The sequence below is a fragment of the Rosa rugosa genome, chromosome 5, assembly GCF_958449725.1.
Source record: "Rosa rugosa chromosome 5, drRosRugo1.1, whole genome shotgun sequence".
Taxonomy (NCBI): Eukaryota; Viridiplantae; Streptophyta; class Magnoliopsida; order Rosales; family Rosaceae; genus Rosa; species Rosa rugosa.
In genome coordinates this window covers 54,400,399-54,415,982 of record NC_084824.1, presented here as the reverse complement: position 1 = coordinate 54,415,982, position 15,584 = coordinate 54,400,399, and the positions used below count along the sequence as shown (strand labels likewise).

The following is a 15,584-nucleotide window of genomic DNA, read 5'->3' as shown; positions in this document are numbered from 1 at the left end:
TCTTCTTTTGATTGAACTTCCTGATTTCACGTAGGCCAAAATCCCCCAATTCATGAAGACATTCAATTGTAATTGAACTCTTCTTTCTACTGACTTCAAGGAGCTTGTAAAAACTGGGCTCTTCATAATTGCTAGGTACCCCTTCAATCCCCTTAATTAGAAGGCAATTGAATCTGAATGTCAGAAAAGCTTGAGCTGCGTTTTGCAAAGCAAAGGAGTGTCTTCAAATGAGTAGAGAAGAGGATAGAAAGCTGGTCACGTGAGAGGCTTATCTCTTCCCCAAAAATTAATTATACATATTGGCAATTGACCACACAAGTCAACGTATCCACCTCCAAGTCCAAGTGCAGCAATGGGCCTTTAATTGTCCAATTCCTTCATCCAAGTATCAAACCTATTAAATCAGAAAAATGATATAATTAGATTAATTTAGGCCAACAAAATACTCAATAGCTAAGCAATTATGAAGATATGACTGCATTTTTAACCACTTATCAAAGGGTCATAGAGGGCTATGATTTAGTCATTTTCAACCTCACATTTTCACATTGCAGCAGGCACCAAGCAACTATCTACAATACAAAAGCACTCCAGGAAGGCAGATCAATATGAAGCCAACATTCAACAGATGCAGCAAAGCAAGCAGAATATGGCTTCTCTGACCAACGAAGCAGCAGCCAGTTCTTCATCTTCTTCTCTCCCACTTTCTTCTACTGATCACCAAAATCATTACACATACGAGGTCTTCCTGAGTTTTCGAGGCGAGGATACACGCTTTAATTTTACAGATCATTTGTACAACGCTTTGTGTCAAAGGGGAATTAAGACCTTCAGAGATGATAAGCTTAGCAGAGGAGAAGACATATCACAAGAGCTCCTCAAAGCAATTGAGGTGTCCAGAGTTTCAATTGTCGTCTTCTCTCAAAACTATGCTTCCTCAAGGTGGTGCTTAGATGAACTGGTCAAGATACTTGAATGCAGAAAATTCAAAGGCCAGAAGTTTAGAGCTATTTACTACAAGGTGGCTCCCTCAGATGTACGACACCAAAGTGGTGCATTTGGTGATGCATTTGCTACCCTTCAATGTAAATACAAGGATAGCATGGACAAATGGAAGGCAGCTCTTAAGGAAGCAGCATATTTGTCTGGATGGCCTTTCAAGGATGACGAGTACGTCTCTAACCCCTCAGCTAGCTATTTAATTAATTAAATATATTTTTGAAGTATTTGATTTCGTATATATGCTTTTAAATTCATAGGTACGAGTCTAAATTTATCAACGACATTGTTGAGGAGTTGTCCACTCAAGTGATAAACCCTTCGTATGACTTGCATGTCAGCAACCATCCAATTGGATTAAAGTCTTGTAGACAAGCTGTCAACAGTCTTTTAAAAGTCGAGGAAAATATTGTTTGCATGGTAGGCATATGGGGGACTGGTGGAATAGGAAAGACCACAATTGCAAAAAATTTGTTTAATTCTATTCGCCATAAGTTTGAAGGTAGTTGTTTCTTAGCAGAGGTTAGATCAAGAGGCCTAGCCAAACTGCAAGAGACACTTCTGTCTCGTATTTTAAACTCAACTTTGAAGGTGAGCAGTGTTGATGAAGGAGTCGAATTTATAAAGACAAGGATGAGGGAAAAAAAAGTTCTCTTAGTTCTTGATGATGTGAGTCATTCTAGCCAATTACATAATTTAGTTCCATCCCATGATTGTTTTGGGCCGGGCAGTAAAATTCTCATAACAACAAGAGATAAACGTTGGCTAATTGCTCATCAAGTCAATGAAGTATACGAGGTCAAGATGTTAAATGATCATCATGCTTTGGAGTTGTTTAGCTTGCATGCATTCAAAAGAAATGGACCTCCAAGCGATTATATGGAACTTGCACAGCATGTTATACGCTATGCCCAAGGCCTTCCATTAGCTTTGATAGTTTTAGGCTCTCATCTATTTGGTAGAAGCAGAGATGAGTGGGAAGCTACATTAGATAGTTGTAAAAGAGAAGATCCCCACAGAGAGATAAGAAACGTTCTCAAAATAAGTTATGATGCTTTGGGAGAAGATTTAAAAGGATATTTTCTTGATATCGCTTGTTTCTTTCAAGGTGAGCATGTAGACCATGTGAAACCAATACTAGAAGCTTGCTACGACCTCAAATCAGTGATTGGTATTAAAAAACTCCAAGAAAAAGCATTGATACGGATTGACCATGAAACTTTGAGGGGTGGTTTTATTTGGATGCATGACTTGATAGAAGAAATGGGTAAAGACATAGTGTATAAAGAGTCACCTGATGAACCCGAGAAACGCAGCAGAGTGTGGAGTGAAGAAGATGTCGACGACGTTCTAACAAATAATACAGTAAGTATACTAATGAGGTTTTGTGTTTATCAATTTGGAAATCATTTTATATTGAAGATAATTTCTTATTTAAATCTTGAAGAAAGCTGTATTGAAACAGTACTTGTGCTTCCAATCGAAATTGCTACGTTGTTTTGTTTCTTTGTTTGGTCTAAATAGAAATTACAACTATAAATGTTGCTAGGTTATTAATTTGCTTGCCTTCTTTTAATGTAGGGAACAGATAAAGTGACAGGCATCCGGGTCTCGAGGCGATCTTCTACGATATCTTTGAATGCTAAAAGCTTCTCAGAGATGAAAAGGCTTAGATATATTTCTATTAGGGGGATGATGAAATATGAATCCTTTTCTGGAGATATTGATTATCTCTCCAACCAGTTGAGGTGGCTTGATTGGCCAGAATGTCCGTTGCAATGTTTTCCATCCAATTTTCATGCAAAGAAACTTGTAAATCTCAATATTTCTAGGAGTCACAGAATCACACGACTATGGGAGGGGCGTAAGGTACTATAATCTAATAATTCATTTTATTTCAAGACTTCTTTAATTAAAAATAAGTAATAGATAACTGTGTTGTAAACTACTGCATCCACTTGGTTGATCTTTTCATTTTTCTTTTGCCATACAGAATTTTTCAAGTCTAATACGTATGAATTTAAATGGTTGTACATCCTTAAAGGAACTCCCAGACTTCAGTGGAATCCCTAACTTGAAAGAGTTGGATCTATCTAAGTGTACCAGTTTAGTTAAGGTTCCTGATTCTGTTGGATTGCTTGATAAGCTTGTTACCTTGAATGTTGAAAGTTGCTCTAACCTTATTATGTTTCCAAGAAAAATCAACTTGAAATCTGTAGAAACAATCTCTATCAGCTATTGCAAGCTTGAAGAATTTTCAGAAGTTGGGGAAGAGATGGTTTCCTTGAGAAGTTTGAATCTAATAGGCACTTGCATTAAAGAATTACATCCGTCCATTACAAGGCTTATTAGGTTGGAAGAGTTGGACCTGGCGTACAGTCAAAATCTTACAACCCTGCCATATAATATTTATGAGTTGCAGAATCTAAAGACTCTTGATGCGAGTGGATGCTCAAAACTGGCTGCATTTCCAGAAATTCCAGTAAAGATGGATTCCTTGAGACAACTCTCTCTTTCAGGCAGTGACATAAGAGAATTTGATGAGTCAATTGAAAATCTCATTGGGCTTGAATATTTGGATCTTCATGAATGCAAAAATCTCACAACTCTACCGTGCAGCATTTACGGGTTGCAAAATTTAGGGCGGCTTGATCTTGGTGAATGCTCAAAACTTGTCAGATTTCCAACAAATACCAAAATTTTGAATGTCGATGGTTGTTCACTATCACTTCCCAAGCTATGGAAGTTGGATATCAGCGGATGCACTAGTTTATCAGATTGTGATTTCCTGATGACTCTTGATTGCTGGGAAACATTAGACTTCCTTGATCTGTCATTTAACAATTTTGTTAGTCTTCCTGCTTGCCTCACCAAATTTGTCAACTTGACGGAGCTTTACTTGGACGGTTGCAAGAGACTCCGAGAAATTCCGGAGCTTCCACCAAACGTTTACACATGTGGTTGTGAATCACTGGAGGAGAGATTCTCGACATTGACAAATCGTGGAGCTGTGATAGAGGCGGCGTCGCCGTCAATTGAAGAGCCAACTCCGTCGTCATGGCGGCTTTCATTGTCTTCCGAAACTCCAAAACGACACCGCAGCGCGGAAGAACCATCACCGGCTGAGTTGTCATGGCTCTCTCTCTCTACGGAACCAACACCAGTGAATCCTCCGAAACGACAACGCACTGCCGCCGAGTGGCAAGCATCGACGGTCCACTTTGAATATGAATTGACTATCTCCCCAATCCCTATGTTCCCTGAGCTGCACAGCGCCCATCACTCAACTACTACTCCACAGCTTCAACACCAGAAGGAACCAACCGAGTTGTTAAGGCTTTCTCTGTCTTCAGAACCAACAAAACCTCGTGGCCCAGTTAAAGGTGATCAAGACCAGTGGCTGTCTCTGTCTGTGCTGCCAACACTGCCATCCACTTCAGAACTCTGAACTCTGAACCATCCACTTCAGAGTTTAGTCGAGACAGAGAGGTTTGAAATCCCACCTGCTATTGATTCTACTTGAAGCTTCATAGTGTGCCACAACTAAAAAGATTTCTACGTTTTTCAGGTTTGGGTATGAGCCTGTCTTCATCTGCTATTTACTCATCAATCTGTAAGTTCATGTATTCATCTTTTTACTTTTGGCCCATATGGGCAGATCTATGTTGTCTGTTACTGCATTAGAATTTGATACTTTGTACCTGTGTACTGTTTACAAACTTCTCTGATAAAAGCATTTCCATAATATAATAGTAGCAAACCTAAAGGGCTTTTATGAGTTGCTTTGTATTTATTATGGACAGATGGAATCAATGAAGGCATGGTGCTTTGGATCTGGTAGGTGCTTGAGATTGGCTACATGATGATGGGGAATAATGGTATCAAAGCTGCTTTGTAGTCCTCCACATTGTTCATCCTCAATTGATTCAATTGTTGTAGCAGAACATTGGTGGTATCAGCTAACTAGGAAATGCAAATTAAGGTAGTCCATACATATTGGTTGATATGATCCCATTATTAATATTTGGTTTCTGGTTCATTTTCTTTGCTTTCACTTTGTCACTATGTTGCTAGTACATTGATATCATGCATTTTGGTTGCTTTTCCATTTGCAGTGGGGACTGTAGACTTTCCACTCTGAAAGGTTACATGTTCTGACCAAGTGGGGTACATACTGATATATGCTATGTCTCCATAGTTGTACTCTTGCCTATACTCTTTTCCTAGTACGTACTTCTATGCTCTAGTGCCTATATGTTCTTGTTCACAATTTTATCAAAACATATTATGGTATAGTGGCACCATTAATTACTTGCTATAATCGAGCAGCATATATTCAGTAGTTAACATCAATCTGGTATAGTGGCACTTTAAGAAAGAGGAGCAACTAATTCTGCTTAATACTTATATTATGAAAAACTTGGATCTTAATATTCTGTTGATTGATGGCAATTTTGATTTCTAATGCATTCTTGAAAGAGTCTGATTGCGTGTATTGCATTGCAGTGATCATATGTGGTGGTTGATGAGAGTCTTCTAATTCATTAGAAAGTAGCGTGAGTCTCTTTAGAGGTTGCTGCAGGATCAGGCTCTATCCGAAAAGCATTTCTATTCATCAAGACTGATCAATGAGATGTAAGTGTATATACGTAATAATGTTAGAATAAATAATTAAATACGTGTATCATTTCCCTTTTCAAATTTTGTAACTTAGAGGAAGTACTAAAAATATTCAGTTTCAGAATAGCGCGTACATATTAATGTTAGTATTTTGACTTTAATTGATCATAAACCTACAATTAGAAACCAGTTTAATGAAATAAATAGAAAAATGAAAGAATTCTCATTCTCATAGGTTCCTCTGTAAATTTAGAAAAACAGTTGGAAGTATTGGAGTATCCTCAATTTAAAGACCTACACTGAGGTCTCAAGTATCTCATCTTTGCCATTATCTTAATTACATGGATTTTCTATATTTTTCAGTCAATTCCCTTAATAAATCCCACCCATTGCTTCAATTAAATCCCAAATGTTGTTTCACCCTGTGTAATGCTTGTGCCTGTGGTAGTCTGCATTAAGGGAAGAAAATTTCGCTTAGATGTGTTCTTTTACAGTGGTTTGAAGCAACCACTTGAAACGCTGTTGGAGTTTCAACTTCGAGTTTTAAAGTGTGAGAATCAAGGATTTTGTGAGTCTTCCTTCCTTGAAGATTTTCCGGTTTAGGGTTTTCTCTTTGTTCTAAAATCTGCAGATATTTTGCCTAGTAGGGTTGACATTTGTAGACATTTGTTTTTTTCTCCCAAAAAAAAAATTGTAGACATTTGGTTTTTCCTCCCCTTTATTCTCTGTGTCATTTGTTTTGATTTATGTATTCGATGACAAACATATATTTATTTTCATGTTTATCTTTATATCAGTAGTTTGATTTTCAAACCTAAGGATTGTACTATATAATTGGTATACTTGACCAACTTTGCAAGTAGTGAAGAATATGCCCTCTTTGGTTCTGGTTGTAAGACAGACATTGCTGTACTGTATGGGAATGTTTGATGAGGCTGCTTCTTAATACCAATCTGTAGGATTTGTAAAAGCCTTGTATATTTTGTTCATATCCAGAAATACAAGAATATTATAATCTGAACCAGTGTGAGAATTTAACAAAAATTTCAAATGACAAAAATAACAAGCATAATATAATATTTGGAAGAACCTAAAGGCGTTTTATGAGTTTCTTTGTGTTATTGTGGAGAATATTGATGGCAATCAGTTAGGCACTGCATTTAAGGTAGTGCATACAAATGATCCAGTATTAATATTTGGCTTCTAGTTCATTTCTTTGGTTTCACTTGTTATTTACTACTATAAATGTTTCTGGGTGATTAACTTATTAATGTTATACATTTAGATTGTTGCTTCCGTTTACAGGGGGAACTATAAACTCTCCACTTGAATGGTTGCAGATTCGGGCAAAGTTGGGTACATGCTGATCTGACTGACTTTGAGACGACTGCAAAAAGCTAGAAGTCAGGGTATGTGCTATTTCCCTAGTACTCGTGTTGTACATGTGCCCATATACTTTTCCTAGTACTTCGATCTATGCTCAAGTACCTTTATCTCATTGTTTACATGTTTTTGAAACATATCACATTAAGAGGCATGATGTTGCATTGTCCACATAACAGAATGACCATGCCAATGGAATGTGAAGCTGTCACATTTAGAAAACATTCCTGGCACATTTACATTCCAGAGGCAGATTAAGTTGTCATCTATAGACAATAACTTCTAAATACATAAACAAATTTGGCCAATGATCTGATTGGATCATACACATCATTTTTGGGTATCAGCTAAGAGTTCTAGGTGATGCGGCAGGCAAAGAGAGAAAAAGACTTTGTCAAGAGGAACCAACTGACTTGTTAAGGCTTTCTCTGTCTTCAGAACCAACAAAACCTCGTGGCCCAGTTAAAGGTGATCAAGACCAGTGGCTGTCTTTGTCTTAGCAACCAACACTACCATTCACATCATTTAGCTATTTATTAGTGAGACAGAGATAGAGGTTTGAAATCCCACCTGCTATTTATTAGACTTGAAGCTTCAGAGTGTGCAAGAACTAATAAGATTTCAACATTTTTCAGGTTTGGGTATGAGCCTGTTTTGAGGCTGCTGCAGGCTGTCTTCATCTGCTATTTACTCATCAATCCGTAAGTTCATATATTCATCTTTTCCTTTTAGCGCACATGGGCAGATCTATGTTGTTTGTTACTGCATTAGAATTTGATACTTTGTAACCATGTACATCATGTACAATTAACTATGGCCTATTTTGAGGTGGATTAAGGCCAAGTCTCACATTTTCAGCCTAGCAAACGTTATTCCAGAATTGAACAAATGGCCCAGTCAAGTCAGTCACTATAAGCACTACATAGTACATTCAAAGTGATGTATGCATTGGCAGTCAGAACTCAGAAACATGTGTAGTCCATGCACTCTTTTTAGGCAGTGACCAGTGGTTACAGCACACAAAGCATTGACATTGATTTTAATACTCCGAAACTGCTAATACAAGGAAAAAGAGAAGAAAATTAAATTCATCCTTAAACTATGTGACTAACTCATTCATAAGGGAACAAAATGTCTTCCCATGTATCTCTCTATCTTTTTTTTTTTTCTTTCTGGAACATGCATGCTCCAAACCCTTGATACGAATTACTCCCTGTATCAGACTTTAATTATGTCAATAAACTTTACAATTTCCTAGCTAGAACTCAGACATTTAAGAAACAATGAACAAAACTTAGTGAATCTTTAAGAATGTAGTGATGCTAGCACATGATATGAGAAAATGCAGAAGCCCATGATCATGGAGATTCTTTCAAGCCAACTAATGGCTATCAGTAACTAAAACTTACCTGTGTACTATCTACAAACTCCTCCAATTTTCCATAATATAATAGTTAGCATCATATAATGGCTAGTAGCATGATGCTTTGGATCTGGTAGGAGCCTGAGATTGGCTACGTGAAATAATGGTATCAAAATTGTTTGTTATCGTCATCAGTTGATTCCATTGTTGTAGGAGAATATTGGTGGTAATCATCTAGCTAGGACATGCAAATTATGGTAGTTCATACGACTTGGTTGATATGATCCATTAGTAACATTTGTATTCTGGTTCATTTTCTTTACTTTCATTTTGTAATTACTCTGTGCTAGGTGATTGATATCATGCAGTTTGTTTGTTTTTTCCATTTGCAGTGGGGACTATAGATTTTGCACTTGGAAAGGTTACAAACTCTGGCCAAGTTGGCTACATGGTGATTGCTGATCTAGCTGAATTTGAGATGACCACAAATGAGCTAGAAGTAAAGGTATATGCTATTCTCCTCTAGTTGTACTCTTGCCTATGCTCTTTTCCTAGTAATTCTTGGCTCAAAGCGCCCATATGTTATTGTTTACAATTTTATCGAAACATCTCATGTTAAAAAGGCATGATGCTGCATTGTCCACATGGCATGGATTAAGCAGATGGAAAATGAACATCACTTTAAGAAAAATCTTCCTAGTATATGTGCATGCCACAAGCACATTAAATTTTCCTCTACAGATTACAACCTGAAATTTCATAAATAAGTATTGCCAATAATTTGCCAAACTCATATACAACCATTTTTTGGTATCAGAAGTTCTAGCCTGGCTCTGGCTAAGAATCTTGCTTCAAGGTGATGCCGCAGGTGTGTGCTGACCTTCTTGAGGAAAATGGAATTGGCTTTCATTGTTTCTAAGGATGGAATTGATACTGTGAGTAGTTACTCTTTCTTGGAGTATGCCTCTGTTGTAGATTCATGCAAGCAGGCATTAAAAATTTGCATCAATTTAGCAGCACATATTCAGTAGCTAGCACCAATCTGGATTACCATTCACAAGGTCTAGTGGCACCGTAAGAAAGAGAAGCAACTACTTCTACTTATATTACACAAGAACTTGGAGCTTAATATACGGTTCCTCTAACTGATGGGAGTTTTGATTTCTAATATGTTCTTGAAACAGTCTGACTGCCTGTATTCTATTGCAGCAATCATATGTGGTGGTTGATGAGGGTTTTCACAGTCATAGGCAAGTGGCATGAGTCTCTTTAGAGGCTGCTGCAGGATTAGGCTCTCTCCAACAAGTTTGTCTATTCATCAGAACTAATCAATGAGCAAGTGTATATGTATAATCCTCTTAGAATAAATACCTTTCCTTTTTATTTTTTCATTTAACTTAGAGGAAGTATTAAAACTATTCAGCTTCAGAATAATAATGCATAACGCATTAAAGTTTGCATTTATGTTTATTTGTTAGAGGAACATGATTTTAGAAAACAGTTGGAAGTATTGGACTATCCTCAATTTAAAGATCTATATATTGAGGTCTCGAGTATCTCAACTTTGCCATTATCTTAATTACATGGAGTATCTCAATTTTGCAGCCAAATTCCCTGAAGAAATCCCAGCCCATGTCTGCTTCAATTGAATCCCAACTGTTGTTTCACCACCCTGTGAAATGCTTTGTGGTAGTCTGCATTCGGATCAGAAGGGGGCAGATCTATTGTGATCATTACAGCATTAGACTTTGATACCTCATGTACAATTTGCTTCTGCTCTATCTCAAGGTGCATTAGCGGAAGCAAATTTCACTCAGATGTGTTCTTTTAGAGTGCTTTGAAGCAACAACTTGAAACGCTGCTACTGTTTCAACTTCAAGTTTCAAAGTGCGAGAATCGAGATTTTCGTGAGTCTTCCTACAAGATTTTCCAATTTAGGTTTTTCTCCATGTTCTAAGAATCTGCACATATTTTGCTTACTTGGATTGACATTTGTAGACATTTGGTTTTTCCTTATATTTTTTCTGTGTCATTTGTTTTCATTTATGTACTGAAGGACAAACATATATTTATTTCCATGTTAATCTTTACATCGTAGTATGATTTTTAAAACTAGTGATTGTACTATGTAATTGCTGTACTTGAAAAACTTTGCAAATAGTGAATAATATGCACTCCTTGGTTCAGGTGATACGACAGGCTGTACTATCTGGGAATCTATGATGAGGCTGCTTCTTAGAAGCCAATCTGTAGGATTCGTAAAAAAACTTGCATATTCTGTTCACATATTGAAATACAAGAATATGTTTAATCTGAATCAGTCTAAGAATTTAACAAGTTGCATTGTGTTATTGTGGACAGATAGAATCAACATTCATGGTGCTGCAGATATTGGCCACATGATGATCAGGAATAATGGTATATTCATCTTCATTGTTGATTATCAGTTGATCCCACTGTGTAGGAGAATATTGGTGGCAGTCAGCTAAGCACTGCAAATCAAGGTAGTCCATAGTGCACACAAATTGGTTGATATGATTCAGTATTAATATTTGGTTTCACTTTCTTACTTACATTTTGATTATTGTTATCCGGTAATAAAGTTTCTGGTTAATGTTATACATTTTGATTGTTGCTTCTGCTTGCAGTGGGAACTATAAACTTTCACTTGGAACTGTTGCAGATTCGGGCAAAGTGGGTACATGCTGATCCAACTGAATTTGAGACGATTGCAAAGGTTATTGATATATATATGCTTTAACTTACTATAGATATGCTTCATCATCCAATTCTAAAGGTTATTGACGAATTATGTAGGTAATCAACCATGGCATATCAGAAAATTTGTTGCATGACACCATGGATGTATTCAGGGAGTTTTTTGAGCTGCCTCCAGAGGACAAGGCAAGCTTCTTCTCTGAGGACCCTAACAAACTCTGCAGGCTCATAACTAGCACCAGAAATTATGATAGGGAGAATGTTCATCTTTGGCAGGATGCCCTCCGACACCCTTGTCATCCTTTAGATAAATTCATTCCACTTTGGCCTCAGCAACTGCTTAAATATCGGTAAGGGCTACATGACATATATGTTGTCAAATTAAGTGACTAGGTTTTCATGTAATATCTGCTACAAACTATAACACTTTCAGAGAGCATGTTGGCAAATGTTCCACCCAAGTGAGGAAAGTAGCTTTGAACATTTTGGAGTTGATCAGTGAAGGACTTGGGATTGAATATGGGCACTTCAGTGATGAACTTAGCCAAGAGACTGTACTCTCAGTTAATTATTATCCACCTTGCCCAGATCCATGTTTGACATTAGGAATAACTAGACACTGTGACCCAAACCTCATCACAATTTTACTTCAAGGGGATGTACATGGCCTTCAGGGTTTTAAGGATGGGGAATGGATTGGTGTGGAACCTCTTCCGCAAGGACTAGTGGTTAACATAGGCTATCAGTTACAGGATTTTTCTTACGCTATAAATCATAAACATCAATCAATCTTCTTTACAATGACAATTAATTTTGGTTTTCTTGGGATGCAGATCATAAGTAAAGGGAAGCTGAAGTGTGCTGAACATCGAGCACTGACGAATCCAAGTAATGCTTGGACATCTGCTGCATTTTTCATTGCACCTTCCCAAGATTGCCATATACAACCTGCAACAGCTCTTATCAACGCAAGCAATCCCCAAGTCTATAAAGGCTTCCAATACAAAGAGTTCCTTTCCAACTACCTAATGAAGGAGGGCAACACCGAAGTTGTACTTGAGCCCTTTGAACTCCAAGTTTAGCTAGCTGTTGATTATCATGGAGTGAACTGTTAAGAGGGCAAAAAAAAAATCCAAGATTCTTGTGCATTTGAATAATGTCTTGTTGATTTATGTGGCAGAAAAGACGGGACAACTAGTGGAACTTTAATTGTAGCCAAGCTACAGCTTGTGGTTTCGTAATGTACGTTTATCTATAACTTCATTAACCTTTACATATTCTACATTCTGCAAGACTTTGTACAAGACCAAGTCGCTCGAAATATTATCTTGACTTGCAAAAATATATGCTACACATGTATAGCTGAATACACAGAACCAACTACAAATCCAAGCCTTGCTTAGCACTAGCGTAATTTTCTCTACAATTTTCTGAGATTAGATTGATGACATTGAAAGAAAGCAATGGGGAAGCTTATTTCGAGATGGTACAATATTCTATCCTTGCCTGGGACTTACATATTCCTACCAGAAGCGAAGCCCAGGAAGCTTGCATTTTCTCTATGAAACAAAACTAAAATCAACTGATTTGAACAGTCTGGTATCCAAATGAAAACAATCTAGCAAGGACTTCTACCATGAACATTTTCATGAAGGAGCTCCCAAATTGAAGCAAACAATAGAAAATAGTGAACTAACAACTAGTTTTGCTCTTTCAATGGTAAGCCTCATAATTTGTGCCAATCATCTCCAACCTAAGCCACAAGAGTGCTGGCTGTGGTGGATTCACTGCAAAAAGAGTTCAAAGATATAAGCACTTTTGGTACTGTTATGATGTCACACTCATGATGAATAAATATCTAATTTGAGCAAGCAGAAGATTACACGAGTTTAGCTCATGATGTTGATCAATACAATTTTGAGGTAGATTGAATATTGATTACTAGCTCCACTTTTCCCTTCTGCAAACGCTCTGTATTTCAGTACTCTGTTGATCACATACAATTAATATGTGATTTAACTTCCCTGTCTTTCTACAACATCAAAGAAAGATTGGCCAAGTCTTCCTAAAATCCTTAAGACTGCGGTAGCACATGGTGTAGATGATGCATAACTACATAACATTATGTACCTATACAATCACCTTTCCCAAATCAACAATCTGCTTCAGAAGCTGGCTTCAAAGCTCACACAATAACATAATTGAGTCGCGTTCTATTATCATGAACATCCATTTGTGATGTTTTTTGTGTGCATGTCTGTTGAGGCTTCCTGCAAGCTTACAAGTTATGATAAACAAAATATGTTTGATTTCATGATAAACTGTAAGAAAGAGTTTGATTATAGCCAAACAAAAATTTACATGATTAACAACCAAAATATAACAAAGTAAAGGCCTTTCGCCCTTTCACGAAGTGCTGTCTAATTGGGGAAATATGGAATCAACAAATGGATTTTCCCAAACCCATCCATGAGGTAAATGGAATAACGGAGCCACGGTGTGTTGGGATTGGGATTTGCTTCATAAGCACATGTTCCATTGAAGTTAATGGAGTGATTCATGAGTTTACCTCCGGTGGTGATACTGATACACACACAGAGAAGAGAAGAGCCGCATTGCGTTGATGTTGCAAGAAATAAACAGCAGACTCAGAGATGCTGGTCACGTTCCTGATTTGGACAATGTTCTGCTTGATGTTGATGAGAAGGAGAAAGAGTACTTGCTCAGTCGACATAGCGAGAATGTGGCCATAGATTTTGGGCTTATAGGTACCGGGAAAGGAGTGCAAATTCGTGTGGTGAAGAATATTTCATGCATTGCAGTAAGAGAGAAAAAAAAAATACCTTGAAAGCAGTAGCTTTGCTCAAGTACCAAGTAGATTTCAGCCTTCAAAAATGCTCTCCAAATAGCATGTGTTTGTGTTGTCATCATCAAGAAACTGGAACACAAAAAGAAAAGAGCAAAATAAATCAACAAAGTAAAAACTTGGATAGCTATAGCTCACTGACCAAAAAAAAAAAAAACAGAAGCTAAGAAACATAGCTATAGGCTTTCTAGCTAAATCAATGAAGACCTTCTCTACGGCTCTACCAACATGAGTATGCAAAAGCGAAGAAGTCATTTCTGTTTGGAATCCTCTTTGAGTAGCTTCTTTACCATGTTCAAGTGTCATGGCCTGTCGATGTTACATCGGTTTTACTTGGCATATCAATTGCCACCACCATTCAAAACTGACTGAATCTCCAATTAGAAGGAAAAAAAAAAGTTAAAAAACTGAATTTTCAATGTAATCAAATGGCAGAAGAATGAAGACGACCAAACTTTATGTTCTATGACGTTCATAAACCCAGAACAATTTCTTTTTCTCTTTATTTAACATATTCCTGTTAAATATGATACGATTGATGTTGTAAGGAAGACAAAAGCTAGGATCAAAAGCACCTTTGCACCTCTATTTCCGAATAAACCAGAGCACAATAGCAAAGACCCATTCCTTCCAACCAAAATTAAAAGGAATATTAAAGACTTGCAACAACAACACAATCATAATACAAAAACAAAGTTACCTCTGCAATTAGATTATATTTTAAAATTTCATGTTTTTGCGTCTTGTTTAGATTTGGTTTTGAACTGTTAGCTTCAGAGTTTAAAGCGTTTATTCAGGGAGATCATTCTCGATTGCCCAAGAGTTCAAAATTATAATACAAAAACAAAGTTACCTCTGCAATTAGATTCAAAGTTGATTTAAATCATTTCCTGCTAATAGAAAACTCTTTTAAATATGAAAATTTGAGATGCATAACCTAAAACAACTCCTTATGATATGATTTGTCTTGATCTAAACAAATTTAGAGTTGACATGGAAGTTTTAGAGTTGAGTCTACGGGCTATAAAATCTTCACCTTGAATCATGTAGACTCAAAACCTAGACCCACATAGGCATATATGGTTTGCTATTAACCCTCATAGGCATATCTAGTTTGCTATTAACTATCAGTAAGCATATCTGATTTGTTATTGAGCCTCAGTAGCCATATCTGATTTACTATCGAACTCTAGTGACCATATCTGAATTGTTATTGAACCTCAGTAGCCATGTTTGAGTTGTTATTGACTATCAGTAATAATATTTGATTTGTTATTGAATGTCAGTAACAATTGTGTGATTGTTGTAGCTGGTGTAATTTGTAGTACTTATGTTTGAAGCATTTACTTTTAGTTTTTGTTATTGAATTTTAAGATTCTGGTGTATCGATTAGCTAACCCCTTTGTTATTGAAGGTCAATAACATTTGTGAATATGGTCTTGTGGAGGTACTCACTTCATAATTATTCTTCTTGTGCTATATATTCAGATCAAGGCTACTATTGAGGTTTCCAACAAATGGATGAGGTTGTTCAATATGGTCTTTGGGGTCGACATAGTGGGACAACTGAAATTTGAAATTTCATTATTTTGAGTCAATTTGTGAGGAACTTGTAGTAGTTTACTTACCTTTGTA

General features: G+C 36.8%; 2 protein-coding genes and 1 long non-coding RNA gene across 8 annotated transcripts; all 3 read left to right on the top strand.

Annotated features, from left to right (window-relative positions):
* Nucleotides 1-540: 540 nt before the first annotated feature.
* Nucleotides 541-3,961, top strand: LOC133711914 (disease resistance protein RUN1-like; the record flags this gene model as incomplete). Its single annotated transcript, XM_062137988.1, has 4 exons — nt 541-1,170; nt 1,260-2,364; nt 2,581-2,868; nt 2,993-3,961. Coding segments are annotated over exons 1-4 (2,904 nt in total), but the record flags the coding sequence as incomplete, so codon positions are not given.
* Nucleotide 3,962: 1 nt separating this feature from the next.
* On the top strand, nt 3,963-7,547 carry LOC133710999 (uncharacterized). 6 transcript variants are annotated; one of them, XR_009847002.1, is made up of 8 exons: nt 3,963-4,488; nt 4,568-4,612; nt 4,803-4,981; nt 5,115-5,225; nt 5,506-5,634; nt 6,114-6,187; nt 6,960-7,028; nt 7,350-7,547. It is a non-coding gene; the product is annotated as an uncharacterized LOC133710999 (long non-coding RNA). The 6 variants fall into 6 exon arrangements; XR_009847003.1 differs by having other exon boundaries at nt 6,925-7,028; XR_009847005.1 differs by having other exon boundaries at nt 6,905-7,028.
* Nucleotides 7,548-8,344: 797 nt separating this feature from the next.
* Nucleotides 8,345-12,165, top strand: LOC133711913 (flavanone 3-dioxygenase 2-like). The gene is made up of 7 exons (XM_062137987.1): nt 8,345-8,396; nt 8,758-8,870; nt 9,575-9,599; nt 10,727-10,783; nt 11,014-11,102; nt 11,183-11,433; nt 11,517-12,165. Exons 1-7 carry the CDS (start codon nt 8,345-8,347, stop codon nt 12,163-12,165), a joined length of 1,236 nt encoding a protein of 411 aa, XP_061993971.1.
* The last annotated feature ends 3,419 nt before the right edge of the window (nt 12,166-15,584 follow it).